Raw genomic sequence first — 21,513 nt, forward strand, 5'->3', positions numbered from 1 at the left:
ATGACACGTACTGATCTCTCTTCAGATCAGAGGAGATTTTGTTTGACTTTGCTGGGGATTGTTTTACGCTTTAATTATTTTGAGTTTAAGGGACAATTTTTTATGCAACGTCGTGGCACGGCCATGGGGTCAAATGTGGCCCCCTCCTATGCAAATCTATACATGAGCCTATATGAAGAGGCGTTTGTTTATAATAATGCATTATTCCACCGGCATGCAATTTGCTGGTGGCGCTATATTGATGATGTTTTCTGCATATGGAGGGGGTCACATGAGACCCTTATGGAGTTTATTTTTCAGTTACACGGCTGCTGCCCTTACATTAGGCTAACGTCCCACAGTGATTTAAACACCATATCATTTTTGGATACATCTATCACCAGAGGGGAGGGAGGAGAATTGGTGATTGATCTGTTCAATAAGAGTACTGATCGCAATTCCGTATTGCATTATGAAAGCTTCCATCCCATGGGTACCAAGAACAGTATACCTCGGAGCCAGTTGGGTCGGGTAGACAGGATAGTTAGCAATGAGTTCCAACGTACTAGACGTAGGGATGAAATGATTGGCAGATTTCGACAAAGAGGCTACCCGTCTGAGACATTTACTCCACGGACTAGACGTGGGCAGAAACCGACTGGCCCCCGTCTTCCATTTGTGTCAACATTTAGTGCGAATAGTGATGTGATTTCACGGGTCATACGACGGCATTGGCGAATTTTATCCGACGGTTTTCCACGGGTTCCCGAGTTTCGTTACCCGCCTATGATGTCCTTTAAGAGGGCCCCGACAATACGGGACAAGTTACATACAAAGAGTAAAGGACGACCGGCGAATAAACGTACGGGTATGTACCCATGTATGGGGTGCCACATGTGTGGCATGGTGTTGAAGGGTAATACCTTCACTCACCCGTCCCAGGGTACTCTTTTTCGGTTACGAGATTTTTACACGTGTGACTCTAGTTATGTCATATATATGCTTAAGTGCCCTTGCGGGCTTGCATATGTGGGCATGACCACGCAACGCCTTAAGGATCGTATTTCGTCGCACAAGTCGGCGATACGACATAAGACACAGGGCCAGTCGGTTTCTGAACATTTTGCACAGATGAAACATTCAGTTACACAACTTAAAGTTAAGATTATCGATTCGGTGCCTATGGATTGGAGAGGAAGCAATAGGGAGATTGCACTACACAAGAGGGAGGCGTTCTGGATAAGACGGTTGGGGACGATGGAGCCTAATGGACTCAATCGGGAATATGACCTAGCATTTTGTATTCATTGAGGGTCAATTATTATCTGATGGGCGGGGTCTTTCTTAATGCCTGCAATTTACTACTGTTTTTGATTGATTGACATTTAACTTTTGATCTTACATTTATTTTATTGCTTTTGTATTTGTTTTAGATATCCCTGGGCTGTACTGTGATGGACCTGCTGAGGGTGACGTATTGAATCATTTGCCTGCTGTAATTTTTTTTTTTTTTTTTTTTTTTTTTTTCTCATAGTGCCAACATTGACTTGTCCACACTTGTGGATTTTGTTTGGTATGGGAACATGAGTGTCTAGTTGGTATTTTGGTTCTATGAACACTATATTTGTTTGGTTGGTCAAACTTTAGTGTTCTGGTATGCATGCATTCTGCTCTTATGCGTATAGCCATAAGCTTTGCGTATTTTGTGACGCGTTGAGGATCAGCTGTACGCGTTTGTGAGCGCACTCCGCACTTGGGGCGCGCTCCATGCGTACCGCCATGTTGGGATGCGTACTTTGTGACGCATTGTTTTGAAGTGTTCTGTTGTCGGTTTTTACGCGTATAACCATATGTTTGGCTTTTTTTTTTTTTTTTTTTTTTTTTTTTACGCGTTGTGGATCAGTCGTACGCTTTTGGGAGCGCACTCCGCGTTTGGGGTGTGTTCCATGCGTACCGCCAGGTTGGGATGCGTATTTTATGACGCACTGTTCTGAAGCGGTTTTGCCGTCGTTTTTTCACGTTTTTCCCGCGTTTTTCGCGTCGTTTTCGCGTTTTTCCCGCGTTTTCGCGGTTTTTTCGCGTTTTCCCGCGTTTTCGCGTTTTTCTCTTTTTTTTTTTTTTTTATTTTATTTTTATTTATTTTTTTTTATTTTTTTTATTTTTTTTTTCTCCTCGCGTTTTTGAGGTTACATCGCGGCTGGTTGGCGTTTTACGTGTATGATCATGCATGCATGCGTATTTTTTAGACGCGCTGTTCCGTTGGATGATGTGGTTCTTCCTGATTGGCCAGAAAGGGCCAGGAAGTGTTTTGGATGTCACATGATCTGTCCATTTTGATCAATGGAGGCACGTTTACTCTCTACATTGACTCTTTTTGTCAGCAGGTAAATGGTTAATTGTGATTTGCATATTAGCCTTTGCAGTTCCCCATCAGGTCCACCACTGGTCTCCGCCCAGTTAGTCACCGATTGGTGATTTTAGTGGAGGTGGGGTATTTAAGGCACTGCACATGTGTGTTTGTATATGGCTGTTGCAATTTGAAAAAGGGCTATGCCCGAAACAACGTTTGTCATTGTTAAGCCACAATGGTGATGCAATAAAAGAGCTTTTCCTGATGCTTGGAGTGGTGCCGACCTCTTTACTACTTGAATGCTTTGAGCACCTCAGTGGACGCAGAGGTGAAGGTCGAGGCACACTCATCTTCTTTCTGGTGTGGAGCTCCTCCTGACTACAGAGTGTATAACAGTGGTTTTGGCACTGTAAGCAGGTGCCAGGTCGTGCTGAAAAATGAAACCTTCATCTCCATAAAGCTTTTCAGTAGATGGAAGCATTAACCCACTTTTGAACCAGAAACAGAGGCAGAAGCGCCTGACCTGGGCTACAGAGAAGCAGCACTGGACTGTTGCTCAGTGGTCCAAAGTACTTTTTTCGGATGAAAGCAGCTTTTACATGTCATTCGGAAATCAAAGTGCCAGAGTCTGGAGGAAGACTGAGGAGAGGGAAATGCCAAAATGCCTGAAGTCCAGTGTCAAGTACCCCCCCACAGTCAGTGATGGTCTGGGGTGCCATGTCAGCTGCTGGTGTTGGTCCACTGTGTCAAGGGCAGGGTCAATGCAGCTAGCTATCAGGAGATTTTGGAGCACTTCATGCTTCCACAGGCTGATTGCCTCCATGCCACGCCGCATTGAAGCAGTCATTTCTGCAAAAGGATTCCCGACCAAGTATTGAGTGCGTAACTGAACATAATTATTTGAAGGTTGACTTTTTTTGTTTTAAAAACACTTTTCTTTTATTGGTCGGATGAAATATGCTAATTTTTTGAGATAGGAAATTTGGGTTTTCATGAGCTGTATGCCAAAATCATCAATATTAAAACAATAAAAGGCTTGAACTACTTCAGTTGTGTGAATTTGAATCTAAAAGATATGAAAGTCTAATGTTTATCAGTACATTACAGAAAATAATGAACTTTATCACAATATGCTAATTTTTTGAGAAGATCCTGTACAGCAATATGTAGATATGGGATATGGAGCCTGCCATATTTATTCCTAGTAAACAATGCCAGTTGCCTGGCAGCCCTGCTGATCTTGTTGCATACACAGTGTTTGACTCAAAACCCTGGAAGAAGCATACATCTAATCCAGTAAAAGCTGAGTCAGCTGAATCTGAGTACCTGATCTGCTGCATGCTTGTTCCTTGTCTATGGCTAAATGTATTAGACACAGGATCAGCAGGGCTGCCAGGCAACTGGTGTTGTGTAAAAGAAAATACAAATGGCAGCCTCCATATCCCTCTCACCTCGGGTTCCCTTTAAGCTTAGGCATCTCTTTGTATGACAGCTTCCAGATAGGTGGTAACGTTTACTTATTTGCAGCTTCTGAGGGGTGTAAAGATAAACAAACGTATGTTTATAAGTTTACTAATTAACCTTGAGGCCGGATTCACACTGCGGATTAGTGGTAGCACTGTGGCCTGGGGACCAAAAACAGGCCTTCGGTGATTACTACGTTAGTATGCGGTAATACCCATCTGGCCGCTGGCCAAGCAGGAAGTGACGCTCATTTCCTGTTGGCGAAGTGAACATGTGCATGGAAGCGTATTGCTAAAATACACTATAACACATGCGTGAAGCATAAAACTTGCGCAGGTCATTTTAAAACACAGGCGTTGCCATAGACTTACATGACTGGTCCGTCACATACCGCCGCAGAGCCGCACGGTAACGTAGGTGTGCCCTCGCATACAGGGATGCAGCGAAAACGTCACTTCCATTGCATCACGCCGCGTCGGTATGAAAGGCCCCTTAGACTCTCATTGCCCTGCAGTGGGGTGCGGTAAAAATGCCGCACCACTACAGTGTGAAAGGGCCCTGAAGCACAGAAGTCAGCACTGAATGTCTGTACACCATTAGCCCTCACTGGCTGTGTCATCAGTAACATCACGAGAAATGATTATAGATTTGCATAGGATCAACATCTTCCCAGATGCTTTGCAATTCCAGAGATACAAACTACATGTGACATAATCACTGATATCTATTGCTGCCCATTGCTTCCAGCTGATTTCTCTGGACAGTTATTGTTTAAAGCCAAAATAAAGTCATGCAATCATGTAGATGTTGGGACAGGAACAGATGGGCATAATCAAACATAATGTATTGATGTACATGTGTTTGTTCAGCCTAATTGACTAGTTAACCATGGAGCAATATATTGGCATAATAGAGTCCTACAAATACCTTTAGTTGCATCATATAACTGATTGCAGCCAAATGTAGATTACAGTTCCTTTCTACACTGGTGTTCAAATATTGCCAAAGCAATGTGCCGTGACCAGCCAATGTATTCATTTCCCATGATACTCAAGGGCTGTGCCATCCTTAGGGAAAATCAGGTGATATTGGAGAGGAGCAGTCGGTTCTTCTAAATGGAAAAGAATTGACCTTGTAGAAAAAGCTCTCATACGGGAGGAGTCGTGCTGGATTGAGGAAGACTCTGGGCACTTTGTGGTAGCCATGCACCACGTTTAGTCAGTCAACTATAAGGAACATGACTAAGTATACTGGGGTAAGCAGAACAGGAGACATGCTGATTCTAATAAAGGGACTTTTGGCATGTATTGTTACCGAAGCTATAAAGCAGCTCTGTAATCTTCTGATGAAGGCACTATCCTTTGAAAAGCAGTAATATTGGGCGCACAATATTTTGGTGATGTTACAGATTGGTGGACACCCACACCAATCTAGGTAAAGACACCAAAAATTAATGTTTGACCTAAGCTGCAAGTGTGTACAGGTCCTCTTCTCTGGACTCAGCTACTGGGCTGGTCAGTCAGGTGTGCCCATGGGACACACAATGTAGGAAGTACAATAGATGCCAGAATACCATCATTACAGCAGAAACTACATGCCTGCATAAAAAGGTGAGACTTTATAGTTCAAAGGTATTGGGTAAGATACCTCATCTCTTCTAACAGGAAATAACAGGCTCTAGAGGTGTCAAGCCTGTAAAAATATCTGCACTGCTGCACCAAAAGCCACTACATACAGAAATCTTCAATTTGGAAATGTAATTTCCAAAAAGTAATGCTTGTAATTTACATTCATTAATATGATCGCTTTCAGAATTAGCTTTGTGAACTTGAGTTGGCCTTTAAAGAAAGCCCAAAGTGGGCTCATTAAAAAAAAAAAAAAATGCTACCTGATCCGCCGAAACTGCTGCTCCTTTGGGCTGCACTGGCACACTTTCACTTTCGTGACCTCTGTGTCTCCTGGAAGGAGAGAGATTTCTCTCACAGCAGCATGCAGGGAGGTGGGGGAACAGCAGGGGCGTGGCCAGGGAGAGAGGGCTGCCCAATGGCAGGAACGCCCCTAGCGGGCATTTTGAGCAGGGAAACCCTATACTCTATTTACCCTCCAAGATAGCGACAAATATCACTAATTTCGGGGGGCTATAGTGCATCGGTGAGGAGGCAGAGAGCGGCGGTGGGGGGAGGCATGTCATGAAGCAGAGAACATGCCTCTGTGTCCCATCTGCCCCCCAAGGAACCGCCTCAGGTTCTCTATAAAAGTAGTGGGATAAGGTCACTTTGCTGTATCTGTCATTTAGTTCGGCACTGTTCTTGGCCTGAGGAAGCGGGCTTTTACCTGCGAAACGCATTGCCTGTGCTACTAATAAAAACCTTTGTTAAATACAAAGATTTTTCGTCATTGAGGTAAACTACCTCAAATTTATTTTCCCATTTTAAACTGCTTTTAGATGATTTTATCTCACGCCAGGGCGCCTCTTATACCCTTATTGTGTCTCTTTAAAAGGTACCTGTAACCTTAAAAAAAAAAAAGGTTACTGGGGGGAAGCCTCTGGATGGTCCAGAGGCTTCCAGGATTTTCCAATGCCCCTCCTATGCTGCGCTGGGACCCTCTGAACAGTCTTTGACATTAAAGAGAACCCGAGGTGTGTTTAAAGAATGTTATCTGCATACAGAGGCTGGATCTGCCTATACAGCCCAGCCTCTGTTGCTATCCCAAACCCCACTAAGGTCCCCCTGCACTCTGCAATCCCTCATAAATCACAGCCGTGCTGTGAGGCTGTGTTTACATCTGTAGTGTCAGTCTCAGCTGCTCCCCCGCCTCCTGCATAGCTCCAGTCCCTGCCCCCGTCCCTTCCCTCCAATCAGCAGGGAGGGAAGGGATGCAGGCGGGGACTGGAGTTCTGCAGGAGGCGGGGAGAGCAGCAGACTGACACTATAGAGATAAACACAGCCAGCTCTGACAAGCTGTTTGTCAGCAGCATGGCTGTGATTTATGAGGGATTGCAGAGTGCAGGGGGACCTTAGGGGGGTTTGGGTTAGCAACAGAGGCTGGGCTGTATAGGCAGATCCAGCCTCTGTATGTAGATAATATTCTTCAACCCCACCTCGGGTTCTCTTTAAAGTTGAAAGTTACATGTGCCTGCGCAGCCTCCGTGTAGGAGTACAGCCTGTGCAGCAGCACGGACCCACTCATGCATGGCTTTTTTCAAGTGACTCTGAGCTACGGTGCAGGTGCAAACCTACTGGCACCTGCACCATGTGGCCGAGCAAGACCACAAAGATGAAGAGGGTCCTGGCCAGCAGCGGAGGGGTCGCAGTGGATCAGGAAAGCCTCTGGATCATTCAGAGGTTTTCCCCTACAGGCGTAAGTTACAGTTTAGTGGTATGAAACTTTCCTCTTTGTTCTAAAAGATTATTTACAGCATAAAATGTACTACCACAAAAAAATTTAAGCAGAGCAGCATTCAGACAGTTAAACACAGAACTTTGTTCTTCAGTGGAAAGCTCCTTGCTTCAGTGGAAAGCTTCTGGCTGCAGCCAAAGAGGTGATAACATTCCTTTGTCAGATACATTTAGTAAACATTACCAAACTGCCGAAACTGAGCTGTACTGAGCTGAGAAGCAGAAAGAGCTGAGAAGTGATCACTGGATAGATTTTTTTTTTATATATATATATATATAAATACAGTGGCTATGCAATAAAATGTAATGGCAGCTTTCATAGAAGATAAACTGTACTTTGGGAATTTGTAATTAGACAATATTACTTGTGCACAAAAGCAAATATGATAACTGTATGGGTAATAAAATGTAGGAAAGCCCATTTTAAAAATTGAATGTTATGTCAGAGTTTTATCCCACTTTAAGTTATATGTTTACTTTAATGTAAATACATTGGATTCCTGTTTTTTCCCTCCAAAAAAACATACATAGAATTTTACTTACAATCTGCTCTAAGAGGACTGACTACCTGGGAAGTACCGTGATTTGATTTTAAAAGTTTACTTAAAGGGAACCTTAACTGAGACGGAAATGGATGTTTCCTTTTAAACGATACCTGTTGCCTGGCGGTCCTGCTGTTCTCTTTGGCTTCAGTAGTGGTTGAATCACCCACCTGAAATAAGGCCCGGTTCACACTTGCGGTTGTTTGCCAAACGGACCGGATGACCTGACCGGATCCGGACCGGATCCGGATCGGAACCGTACGGTTCTGATCCGGATCCGATCCGGATCCGGTCAGGTTGCATCAGGTGTCCATCAGGATGCGATCCGGATCCGTTTGGCAAAAAAACGTTAAAAACAAAAAAAAAGTTGGGGGTCTGGGAGGTCAGCAGAAGGGGGACCTGTGGAATCAGGCCCTCTGCTGTTTAGCACTCACCTCCACCTGCGACATGCTGCCAACATCTCCGGATCCGGATCCAGCTGTGCTGCTCCACTCCAAAATGCTTGCCCATGTGTCCCCATCCAATATCGCCGCAACAATCCCCATAGGAAGTGGGGTAGAACATCCGGATTTCTCAGCCTGTGTGTTGTGCGCTCTCCGGTTCCCATTGGTTTGTATTGGCCGGATGGTGCAGTCCGGCTCCGCCCCGGATACGGCTGCCGGAGGAGCCGGATGAAAAAATAGCGCATGTTGGAACGGAGGCCGGAGTCCGGATCCGGCCCGGATCCGGTCCGGTTCGGCAGAACGGACGCATGTGAACGGACGCATAGGCTTTCATTGCTATGCCGTGCGTCCGTTCCGTCCGTTCTGCAAGCGGTGCGGCTCCGGCACGGCGATTCCGGAGGGCCACCGCAAGTGTGAACCGGGCCTAAGCATGCAGCTAATCCAGTCTGACTTCAGACAGAGCACCTGATCTGCATGCTTGTTGAGAGGTTGTGTCTAAACGTGTTAGAGACATAGGATAAGCAGAAGAGTCAGGCAACTGGTGTTATTTTAAAAGGAAAAATGCATATCCTTCTCAGTTTAGGTCCCCTTTAAACTTCAATAGATCATCAATAAGAATATGTAAAATATCATTTAACCTTGTAAAAAAAAAGATGAACTAAAATCAACAAAACATTGTACTCCAAGATCAGCGCACAGGAAACAAGTATGCCAAGAAAATCATCCGGTTAGAGCGGTTATGACTACGCAGGCATTTCATTTTCCTGTGAAATTTGTTGTACTTCTGCAGTAATATGATATATCTGCTCTATGGTGAAAGAGCACAGTGGACTTGTAAAATGAAGTATTGGAGCCGGGATGTCAGTGAACAGACAACAAACTCCTCCAATTAACCATACTAATACAATAGATGACATTCAGCGAGAAACCAATTAGAGCAACAAGAGAGTTGCAGTCTGCTTCCCACTGGCTTACACAAAGAGTGTACCCAAATCTGCAAACATTGACACAATCTCTGTGCAAATATGCCGTCTATTTCTCTACCAATTTTTTTACAAATATTATTAAGAATAAGTAAACACTGGTGGATATAGACAGGGTGACAGAGGGATACAACAAAGTGCAGGTTTACAAAGTATTCCAGAACTTTCATATTGAGTCATCACCAGTAACAGGGCGGTATTGCTGCTTACTGAGGTATGTGTGGAATCATTTCACTCATAAAGGCTCTAATCACTCACCCAGCATTGGGGGGTCTGCAGCTTTTCTTGTTCAGATACTATTATTATTTATTACAGAATGCTCCCCTGGTCATCGCTGTCTCTAGACAGCTAAGGCCAGGTGATAACTCCTCACACACTTTACACTTTCATTCCTCTCTGTGAATTAACATCTGGGGCCATGTGCAATTCACTTGTTTACCTGAGTTTTCTCCTGCGAGATAATTTTTTATCTTTGAATTAAAATAACTTTACAGAACTTTTCAACTAAAAAAAAGTAGGTTAAAAAGTACTATCAAAATTATTTTGAGTTTTTCTTGCTTGCTGTTGGTTTAAAATGCTTTTTATTGATAAGTTTGAAAAAAAATCACCAAGGAGAAAACTCAGGAGAAAAAGGCCCAATGGCCCATATGCAATGAACTTTTTCTCCCTAGTTATCTCCCAGGAGATAATTTTCATCTTCTCTTTAACTTTTCAGCATTTTAATTGAAAAATACTTAAATGGTGGTGAAAAAGTACTATCAAAGTAGTTTTTAGTATTTTATTGCTTGCTGGCGGCTTAGATAGACTCAGAGATGAGTCTTAAAGAGACTCTGTAACAAATTTTTCAGCCTTAGTTCTTCTATCCTATAAGTTCCTATGCCTGTTCAAATCTGCTCTGGCTTACTGCAGTCTTTCCTAACTGCACTGTCTCTGTAATAAATCAATGTATCTTTCCTCTGTCCTGTTTGTCGGGCTAAGGCTTGATTGTGTGGAATGTGCAGGGCTGCTTGTGATTGGTAGAAGCGATACACACCCTCTGCAGGCCCCCTGCACACTCTGAATAACTCACACACTATGCTTAGCTGAGCCTATTAGAAGCTGGTTAGTTTGTTTGTAAACACTGCCTAAAACTGTTAATTACAAGCCAGGATTGCAGCAGAGAGTGGCAGAAACAGCACAGAGGGGCACAGGAGAAAATAATGAATAGAATGGTATGCTTTTTATTGTAAGAATATTAGAGTACAGATTCTCTTTAAGGCAGTTTTACTTACCCGGGGCTTCCTCCAACCCCATAAGCATCGATGCATCCTTCGCTGTCCTCTTGCGATCTCCCTTTCAGCCACAGTGAGCCCCTGTAACAGGCTCAGTGACATCAGTCTGGGGCTACTGCGCATGCGCAGTAGATCCGCGCATGCGCAGAAAACCCTGAATGGCTTCGACTGAGGCCATACCAGGGCTCACTGCGGCTGAACGGGAGACCGCAGGAGGACGGCGAGGGCGCACCTGTGCTTATGGGGCTGGAGGAAACCCCGGGTAAGTAAAAAAATGCCTTAAAGGAATCATCAGCCTTTGTAAGCCCCCCCCCCCCCCCCACCTACCTGTGGCTTCCTCCAGCTCCTTCCTGGCAACATGTCCCATGACGCAGCTCCGCTCGCAGCCCGCGGCTCGGTGTCTCTGACGCCCGTTTCACACTTTCCACGTGTATTTTGGGGCTCTGTGCATAGACACCAAGGCCCTTATTCCCTTTACTTTTTCTCCTAGGTTCTCGCCTCTTCTCCTAGCAACTAAGAAAGTACCAAAAAGTAGGTGAAAAAAGAATTGTCAAAATTGTTTGTATTTTTGGGTAAATTTTACCATGACACCATGAGCCATATGCAATTCACTTTTTCACCTGAGTTTTCTCCTAGGAGATTTTTCATCTTAAAATTAAAATAACTTTCCAGCACTTTTCAACTAAAAAAGTACCAAAAAATAAATGAAAAAGTACTATTAAAATTATTTTGAGCATTTTCTTGCTTTCTAAAAGTTTAAAATGCATTTTATTGACAAATTTTCAAATATCGCTCAGGAGAAAAAATGAATTGCACATGGGCCCATATCTCTCATTGCTTTGCAGTGTCTTGGTTATAAAATGTCATGTTCAGCTGAGTCGAGTGTTGCTCCAGCCCCACATGCCTCTCAAGAAATTTTCCTGGTAGCAGCCAAGCTTTCCATTCCCCGATTCTGGAAATCTCTAATTCCTCCATCTATCTCTGATTGGTTAATGGAAATGCGTAATATTGAGGACTTGGGAGTCCATTGTCCAGGAATCGCATACAAGAAATATGAACCACCAGAACTTCTGGCTTCTGTGGCACGTTTTGCGAGTCTCAGGATGGAAGGAGGATTCTGAATCAGACTTGAGGTGACGCGACAGACCTCTGTGCTGTTCTGTTAGGTGGGGAACAATGCAAATTGGGGTTGGGGTCCTGGGTCTATAATTGATGGGTTAGGTGCCATATCCTCGGTTAGATTTGAGTTCTTCTGAGAGTTTTGGGATGTTTCCATTGGTTGGTCTTCAGACATTCTGGGGCTTCATCTCACCCTCTTCATTCTAATTGTGATTCTAATTGTGATTCTAGTAGTTGTTGCCAGATTTTGCTCTCCTGTCTCCAGCTTCTTTTCTCATTTCATTTCTCTTTCTTTTTCTATTCTGGTCAATCATGAAACTGCTTTTGTGTGTATATTGTTAGTTAAATTATTGTTATGGCTTCACATTTATAGAGGCCGGGCTGATTCTGTGGCATACGGTTAATTAATGCCAGCAAATTGTGATAGGATTTGTCCTATATTCTTTTGACATTGCTTCTATTGTTATTGTGTTGTGATTTGCTTTTTCATGACTGACGATTCTGTCTGTTGTAAAATATTTTTTTTCTTTTTCAATAAAAATGATTGACTTCAAAAAAATGTTTGATATATTTTCTAGCTTGCTGGGGCTTTAAAATGCATTTTATTGATAAGTTGTGAAAATATCACCTAGGAGAAAAAAAGTGAATTGAATAAGAGCCCCTGGCCCATATGCAATTACATTTTTCTCTTGAGCTTTCCCCTAGGTGAAATGTTCATACCTTGTCAGTAAAAATGCCTTTTAAGCCACCAGCAAGTAAGAAAATACTCAAAATGATTTGGATAGCACCTTACCTAATTTTGTGGTACTTTTTCAATTGCAAATTGCTAAAAAGTTATTTTAAAGAGAAGATGCTAAATTATCTCCCAGGAGAAAACTCAAGAGATTTTGGCCTTAATTCACTAAGCTTTTTTCCTGTCTTTAATAATATGTCTAGAGTTATCACCATGGTGATAAGGCATGTAGTATTCAGGAAACATTTTACCTCAGGCAAACCTAAAGTTAACTCTTCTATCTTTAACTCTTCAATCCTTAACAACTTCGACCTCCTGGACGTACTAGCTACGCCCAGGAGGCCATGTGCGGCGTCCGCGTGGTCCCGCGGCCGATCGCGCGTGTGCACGCGCGCTCCCGGCCCGCGGTTCGTTAGCCAGGCAATCAGTGAATCGGCTATGGTGCCCGACAGAAAAAGCGACAGCTTCTCTCGGAAGCTTCGCTTTTTCTGGCTGTTGCGTCCCCCATGCGTCTCTCTAAGCGTATGTTACGCTTAGAGTGACGTCATGTAAACAAACTCATGGCTGCCATCTTGTGGCCAAAAAGTAAAACTACAACTAAAAGAAAAAAAAAATAAAACTCAACACACATTTACATTATAAAACTACTGTTTACATCCCACCCTCCCAAAAATACCCAAACAAAATGTTTAATATAAAAAAAAAAAACCATTACAATTAATAAAAAAACAAACATGTAAATATTTACCTAAGGGTCTAAACTTTTTAAATATCAATGTAAAGATGAAATATTTCTTTTTTTTTTTTTTTTTTAAACTTGTAAATAGTGATAGATGCAAAACGGAAAAAATTTACCTTTATTTCCAAATAAAATATTGTCGCCATACATTGTGATAGGGACATAATTTTAATGTTGTAATAACCGGGACATATGGGCAAATACAATACGTGAGTTTTAATTATGGAGGCATGTATTATTTTAAAACTGTAATTGCTGAAAACTGAGAAATAATGAATTTTTTTCCGTTTTTTTTTATTCTTCCTGTTAAAATGCATTTACAGTAAAGTGGCTCTTAGCAAAATGTACCACCCAAAGAAAGCCTTAGGGCTAGTTCACACTTGATTTAAAAACGTATCCGTAGCTATGTTTTTTGTCCTGGCCGAAAAACGTAGCCACGGATACCAATGTTAAAAATAGGAACAGCACACACTCAAGTTAAAAACGTATCCGCGTGCGATCCGCGGAATACGTTTTTAAACCCGGAACGCTGAGTCTGGACTTGCAGCATTTTTCACGGACCCGTATACACGTACGGGTAGTGAAAATCAATGGGGAAACGGGCCTCCCTCTTCACTGACATTTTGGGACACTGGAAACGGATCAGTTTCCAGTGTCCCATGGTGAAGGAGGGGGCCGCCATGCTGAAGGAGGTAGCAGTCAGGACGGGGGGGGGCTGCGGGCAAAGCGGCGGCCAGGGGGGGTCACATCCCCCCCCCTTGCTCACCTGGGTGCCCCCCGTCCCCGCTCCCCCTCCAGCTCGCATATAATGTAATAATTTGTACCTAAGGAAGTTCGGCGAGCCGGGCACTTCCGCCCACACCGCTCGCCGTCACTTCCTGCGATGCCGCCCACTGAAATACAGAGGGCGACATTGCAGGAAGTGACGGCGAGCGGTGTGGGCGGAAGTGCCCGGCTCGCCGAACTTCATTAGGTACAAATTATTACATTATATGCGAGCTGGAGGGGGAGCGGGGACGGGGGGCACCCAGGTGAGCAAGGGGGGGGGATGTGACCCCCCTGGCCGCCGCTTTGCCCGCAGCCCCCCGTCCTGGCTGCTACCCCCTCTAGCAAAAAAAAACAAAAAACACGCAAGCGGATCCAAAACGTGTGCTGCAAAAAAGGCAGCACGGATCCGTTTGCGTTCCGGGTTTTGAAAATCGGAGCCCGGACCGCGGATGCGTCCCGCACCCGGAGCTAGTGTGGCCCTAGCCTAATTGGTGGCGGAAAAAACAAGATATAGATCAGTTCATTGTGATAAGTAGTGATAAAGTTATAGGCTAATGAATGGGAGGTGAACATTGCTCGGATGCATAAAGTGAAAACGACTGAAGGCTGAAGTGGTTAAAATAACTCCAGAATTCTAACAGGCTGTTAATTAACTGCGTGTGAAAATAACTACAGAGGAGGTAACTTAAGTAATGAAGAGATAAGATAACTCTCTCACTGTGTGGTGGTAAGTTTTCTCTTGCGTTATTATCTCCAGCATGATCTTAGTGAATTGTGGCCATTGGCCTCAATTCACTAAGCTTATCTCCTATCTTTAATAACGTTTATATAGTTATCACCATGGTGACGAGGCATGTAGTATTCAGGAAACATTTTACCTCAGGCAAACCTAAAGTTAACTCTTCTGTCTTTAAGTTAACTCTTCAATCCTTAAAATAACTCCAGAAGTTTAAGACAGGCTGTTAATTAACCATTTCAGCTCGCGGGGATTTTTCCCCTTATGGATCAGAGCAATTTTCTCCTCCCATTCATTCGCTAATAACTTTATCACTACTTATCACAATTTATTGATCTATATCTTGTTTTTTCCACCACTAATTAGGCTTTCTTTGGGTGGTACATTTTGCTAAGAATTATTTATTTATAAATGCATTTGACCAGGATTAATAAGAAAAAAATGGAAAAAAATCATTATTTCTCAGTTTTCGGCCATTATAGCTTTAAAATAATCCACGCTACCATAATTAAAATCTATGTATTTTATTTGCCCGTTTGTCTCGGTTATTATACCATTTAAATTTTGTCCCACAATGTATGGCGCCAATATGTTATTTGGAAATAAAGGTGCATTTTTTCCGTTGTGCGTCCATCACTATTTACAAGCTTATAATTTAAAAAATGTTCATAGTATACTCCTTCAAATGCATATTTAAAAAGTTCAGACCCTTAGGTAACTATTTATGTTTTTTTTTATTGTAATTTTTTTTTCCATTAAAAATTTTATTTGGGTAATATTTTGGTGTGGGAAATAAACAGTTAATTTTTAATGTTATTATATGTGTAAATTGTAATGTAAAAAATATGTAGATGTAGTTTTACTATTTGGCCACCTTGAGTTTTTTATTTTCTCCATGTGCTTCTCGCTAAGCAGAAGCACAAGGGGAATGTGGAAATTTTGATGTGCAGAAAGACTGAAGCCTCTAGTAAGAGCGCTTCGGTTTTTCTGCTGGGGACACAGATCGGTGATCGGGAACCATGTTCTTATTCACTGATCCCAGGGCTACCGGGGGACATCACGGGCCGCGCCCGAGAGCGCGCCGAAGCACGACACCGCAGCAGAGCAGCCGCCCGGACGTGAGCTTCACGTCCGGGCAGCAGAAATGGTTAACTGTGTGTGAAAATAACTACAGAGGAGGTAACTTAAGTAATGAAGAGATAAGATAACTCTCTCACTGTGTGGTGGTAAGTTTTCTCTTGCGTTATTATCTCCAGCATGATCTTAGTGAATTGTGGCCATTGGCCTCAATTCACTAAGCTTATCTCCTATCTTTAATAACGTTTATATAGTTATCACCATGGTGACGAGGCATGTAGTATTCAGGAAACATTTTACCTCAGGCAAACCTAAAGTTAACTCTTCTGTCTTTAAGTTAACTCTTCAATCCTTAAAATAACTCCAGAAGTTTAAGACAGGCTGTTAATTAACCATTTCAGCTCGCGGGGATTTTTCCCCTTATGGATCAGAGCAATTTTCTCCTCCCATTCATTCGCTAATAACTTTATCACTACTTATCACAATTTATTGATCTATATCTTGTTTTTTCCACCACTAATTAGGCTTTCTTTGGGTGGTACATTTTGCTAAGAATTATTTATTTATAAATGCATTTGACCAGGATTAATAAGAAAAAAATGGAAAAAAATCATTATTTCTCAGTTTTCGGCCATTATAGCTTTAAAATAATCCACGCTACCATAATTAAAATCTATGTATTTTATTTGCCCGTTTGTCTCGGTTATTATACCATTTAAATTTTGTCCCACAATGTATGGCGCCAATATGTTATTTGGAAATAAAGGTGCATTTTTTCCGTTGTGCGTCCATCACTATTTACAAGCTTATAATTTAAAAAATGTTCATAGTATACTCCTTCAAATGCATATTTAAAAAGTTCAGACCCTTAGGTAACTATTTATGTTTTTTTTTATTGTAATTTTTTTTTCCATTAAAAATTTTATTTGGGTAATATTTTGGTGTGGGAAATAAACAGTTAATTTTTAATGTTATTATATGTGTAAATTGTAATGTAAAAAATATGTAGATGTAGTTTTACTATTTGGCCACCTTGAGTTTTTTATTTTCTCCATGTGCTTCTCGCTAAGCAGAAGCACAATGGGAATGTGGAAATTTTGATGTGCAGAAAGACTGAAGCCTCTAGTAAGAGCGCTTCGGTTTTTCTGCTGGGGACACAGATCGGTGATCGGGAACCATGTTCTTATTCACTGATCCCAGGGCTACCGGGGGACATCACGGGCCGCGCCCGAGAGCGCGCCGAAGCACGACACCGCAGCAGAGCAGCCGCCCGGACGTGAGCTTCACGTCCGGGCAGCAGAAATGGTTAACTGTGTGTGAAAATAACTACAGAGGAGGTAACTTAACTACAGAGAGGTAATTTAAGGAATGAAGAGATAAGATAACTCTCTCACTGTGTGGAGGTAAGTTTTGTCTTACCTTATTATCTCCAGCATGGTCTTAGTGAATTGAAGCTATTATTATTATTGAAGCAGTTGGCTGATGGTGTAATGGTTAAGGGCTCTGCCTCTGACACAGGAGACCTGGGTTCGAATCTTGGCTCTGCCTGTTCAGTAAGCCAGCACTAATTCAGTAGGAGACCTTTGGCAAGTCTCCCTTACACTGCTACTGCCAATAGAGCGCGCCCTAGTGGCTGCTGCTCTGGCGCTTTGATTCCGCAAGGAGAAAAGCGCAATATAAATGTTATTTGTCTTGTCTTGTCTTATTAGGTCTATTGCATATATGCCCCTGTCTTTTTTGTTGAACATCTGGTATGTTAACTGGTGTAGTTGAATAATGTCTGAACATTTAGCTGCAGTGTCAGGAGTACTCCTTAGTCCACCAGTAATTATGCCTCTGCCTGCCATACCTCCTCCTGCCCTTGCCACACCCCTCCAATGCCAACCATGGTCCTCTGCAGCCTCCCGGTGACATCACTGCTTGGCCTCTGTGCCAGTGCTGTGTCCAGGAAACATGATAGCAGCCATACTGCTGAGAAACTAAGGCTATATAGTATACAAATTTATTGTCAAAAAAATAACAGTGACCCCACGCAGGGTCAATTTAATGAATCCTAAGTGAATTCACTAAGTATTTTATGTTTGCCCGCAGTTCACTTACACAACCAGTTTGTGCAGAAGAACCCTTGAAAGATCTACCGTGTAGCTCAGGCTTAATACTGTCAGTAAGCAGCCACTTTTCATTAGCAGGGAAGCAAAAATTGCAACAAAACATGTTTTCTCTCTGAGCTGGTTTACATTATACAAGAGTACCGTCACTCAGTGGAGAAGTGTTCAGCTCAACTGACTCAGCAGAGCAAGGACATGTCAAAACATTTTACCTGACAGACATATTTGTTCTTCCATTTGCTGAGCACACACTCACTGCTTTGCATCAGCTCCTGTAGGACAAGAGAAAACAGTGAGTTCTGGAGAGTCGGCTGTGTACATTGTTCGCACTGGTTAAAGTGCTTCAGGTTTTCAAGCAGAGAGAGATTAGCATGCCACATAAACAAAGATGCAACTGTTTCAGAACAGTTCTGCAGACAAAAGCACTGTTATCATCGCTGTGATGCCTGATCCTTTATGAAAATTAAAGCTGCTGAAAGCTGATTGAAAGGAGGATTGTTTGTTGCCATTCTTGTAACTTTCTCAAAAGAAAAAAAAAAAAAAAGAAAAGAAAAAAACATACCTCGAGCTCCACGAGATTGTCTCGAAGCTTTTCTGGACGCTTATTCTTCAGGACCCAAGAAAAGGAACGAGCTTCAAAATATAGAAAGATAAATTTATTGGCATGCTGCTAGACTCTTCTAAGAATACACAGGTTCTGAGATTCTAGTTTGCATCCTCATTTCAATGTATAACAACTGGAGAGAAATCCGGCTATCAGATTCAAAGTACCTGGACAGAAATGATTTCATTTGGTACACACCCTGCTAGACTACACATTTACAAGCAACAACAACAAAACATTTGTAAAGCACTTTTCTCCTGTAGGACTTAAAGCGCATAAGCTTGTCTCAGATCAGTACATAGTGATGGGTACAGGGGCAAAAGTTATGTGATCGGAAATGCCAGACTAAACCGGTGGCTTTTCAGTTGTGATTTAAAATTGTGCAGGGTTGGAGCTGTCTAAATTAAGTTTGGCAAGGCATTCCACAGGGTAGGGGCAGCATGACAGAAAGCTCTGGCTCCAAACGTTTTTAGTTGAACTGTGGGGGTGGTGAAGTTATTGGGTCCTTTTGATCTGAGGTTGTGGGAGGTGTGATGTAGTTGCAACAGATTCTTTAGGTATCCAGGGCCTAGTTCATGAAGGGATTTGAATGTTAGCATGCCAATTTTGAAAAGGGTTCTCCAAGCGTATCCTCCAAAAGGACAGCATAGAAATGTTAGGGGTTTACTGTGTTCCCAAAACATATCACATACACAATATGAAAATCAACTGTCAGTTTTTATTGAAAAACTTCATAGTTACAATATCATTAAAACATCTGTATTCAAAATACAAGTACAGCAACCACCTTCACAATATACTTGGAAACAAAGGCACCACCAAAAAAATAATATGCACTAAAATCAATTTAAAAAGGGAAGTAGCGGTGGATTTACCTCCCCAAAGAGGACTCGATTTTGTCAATTTCAAGCAAAAAAGAACTTTATTGAATACACCACAGTAAAATGTGTTCCTCAGCAGTGACCCACTTTGTCCAGCAGATTTAGGAGTAACTGTTACGAGCATCAGACTAGCCAAGTAGCAAGACAGAGCAGCTTGGTTAACTGATGCTCGTGACAGTTACTCCTGAATCTGCCTGATAAAGCAGATTACTCCTGCGAAACGCATTGCAGTGTGGAGTATTATTATTACTCTTATTATTGATTTACAGAGCGCCAACATATTCTGTGGTAACATTCTTTTTTGCTTGAAATTGACACAAGTGAGTCATCTTTGAGGAGGTTATTCCACTGCAACCTCCCTTTTTAAACTGAATTTAGTGTATATTTTTCTTTTGTTTGCACCTCTGTTTAAATATTCTGCAAAGCTAGTCCACCCTTGGTGGAGCGGTGGAGCCCCCTTTCCTGATGTACAGAGAGCGACTTTTTAAAAAAAATATTTTCTTCCTTTAATTGTAAGAGAAAAAGGAACAATAGAACGATTCAAATTGTACATAAACATATATAACCAATGTAAACTATTTATCATTGCATATGTTTACAGAAAAAACAATGAGACATATTAAGAAATCGTACAGACAAATGTGTATACCTCAGTGGGGTCAGGTCTAAACTCCCCACCTGCCTAATCATTGGTTGCCTTAGTGATACCCCTCGCTTGTCAGTATTATTATAAATCAGAAAAATACTACATAATACTTACTTACTACACTATTGTGGGCTCTCGATTTTCCCATTTTGTCTCTCTACAAAACTCTTCACAATATAGATATATTCTGTATACCAATTTTTTAGCCTTAAAGAGTAACTGTCAGGCCGCAAAAGCTAATTTAAACCTCTATTCTCCTGTGTTAAACAGTTTAGAAGGAAGCCAAAAAGGCAATACTGAAGTTAAAAATCTCTCTTACTTTGATGTGTGCTGAACAGCAAGGCTCGTTATTCCCAAGCTCCTAAGGAGGATGGCAGGACGCATAACAGATACTGCAAAGCATTCTGGGGCTGCTTCTTCTCCCCACTGCACTACCTTGGTTCCTCCTCTTCATTTCCCTATCACGCCCTAAGGCTGCTTTCACAGTGGGAAGTTACAGGCTCATGTTACAGCAGCTTGTAACAGCAGCCTAAACTCACAGCACTGAAAAATCACAGGGCACATGTTCCGTTAGAGTATACTGCATGAGTCCGCTATTGTTCCTAGCCACATGGCTAATTAATATTCACTGCACAGTAGTGTTGTCCGATCATGAAACATTAGGATCTTTTTTGTGAGTCGAATCATCAGGAAGCAGGGAGGATATGACATCACAATTGGCTTCATAGGAGACAAACATGGAACCTGCCATGAGCTGTCAGGACTCAGGAGCATCATTCTCTGCAAATACTATATAAAAATTCAGTGAAATCCAAACGTGGACAGTGAAATGCATATGTAATGTAAGTACAGCCAATATTTAGCTACTGATATATGTGTTTTTTTTCTCTGAGACCTTGCACCTAACAGCTCCTCTTTAAGCAAGTTTTGCGGCTTCTCTATTGCTTCCTCAGAGGCTCAACAATGCATTTTCTTTTTCGGCTGCAGTAGCACAGTGTCTTTGGCTTACTGCACAGGCACAGTACAGCCGCACTTGTACTTAAAGAGGAGCACTGCCTCAATCAAAATAATGGCAAGCTATTTTTGGTGATCTTTGGCAGGTCTGTAAGCGGCAACTAGGGACCGGAGTACAGCCTTATTAGGATCCAGAGGCTCCCCTCTTCTTAGGTAAGTATGTGACTTTGTACCCAAGCCAAAGCTTTAACATCTTCACGTACAGCCAAATTCTAATATTCAGTATTCCAGTCCAGAAGACATTAGATTCAGTCTGAAAGGTTAAATCATCTTAGTACTGCAAGCAAATATAATCAAAAGCCGCTTGGTACATGTCTAAAAACTCACTGTGAGTTCCATGTATCCAGGAACTTCCAGTGAGACGGTATAAAGTATCCAAGCTAGAGTCCTGTGCTGGCCACTCCTGTCTCCCAGTCTGTTGGTGTCCCACATGGAGCTGAATAACGCTAGAAATCTACCCCTGAAAAACTTTCATTTCTCTCAAAGCTACTTTTTCTCTGATTTTTTTTACTATTCTGTGAATTAAGATGATACAACATTTTGAACATCACAGCCGGTAGAGCATTTTAACAAACCTAGACTGAATATTTCTACACTTTGCCATGTTTTACATACCTAAATAAAATACTTTTGAGTACATAAAGTAATCTCAGCT

The 21,513-nt window shown here is 42.2% G+C and overlaps 1 protein-coding gene across 5 annotated transcripts in view; it reads right to left on the bottom strand.

Moving 5' to 3' along the window:
• The window catches only part of WDPCP (WD repeat containing planar cell polarity effector), a 541,772-nt gene that overhangs the window by 435,853 nt on the left and 84,406 nt on the right, over positions 1-21,513 (bottom strand). For all 5 annotated transcript variants that reach the window (XM_068232353.1, XM_068232349.1, XM_068232350.1 and 2 more), the window contains exons 5-6: positions 18,276-18,346; positions 17,926-17,985 (exon numbers count right to left, since the gene is read on the bottom strand). In XM_068232353.1, the coding sequence (XP_068088454.1) occupies positions 17,926-17,985; positions 18,276-18,346 (131 nt within the window). The remainder of the gene's footprint in view (positions 1-17,925; positions 17,986-18,275; positions 18,347-21,513) is intronic.

The sequence above is a fragment of the Hyperolius riggenbachi genome, chromosome 4 (genome assembly GCF_040937935.1).
Source record: "Hyperolius riggenbachi isolate aHypRig1 chromosome 4, aHypRig1.pri, whole genome shotgun sequence".
Classification (NCBI taxonomy): Eukaryota; Metazoa; Chordata; class Amphibia; order Anura; family Hyperoliidae; genus Hyperolius; species Hyperolius riggenbachi.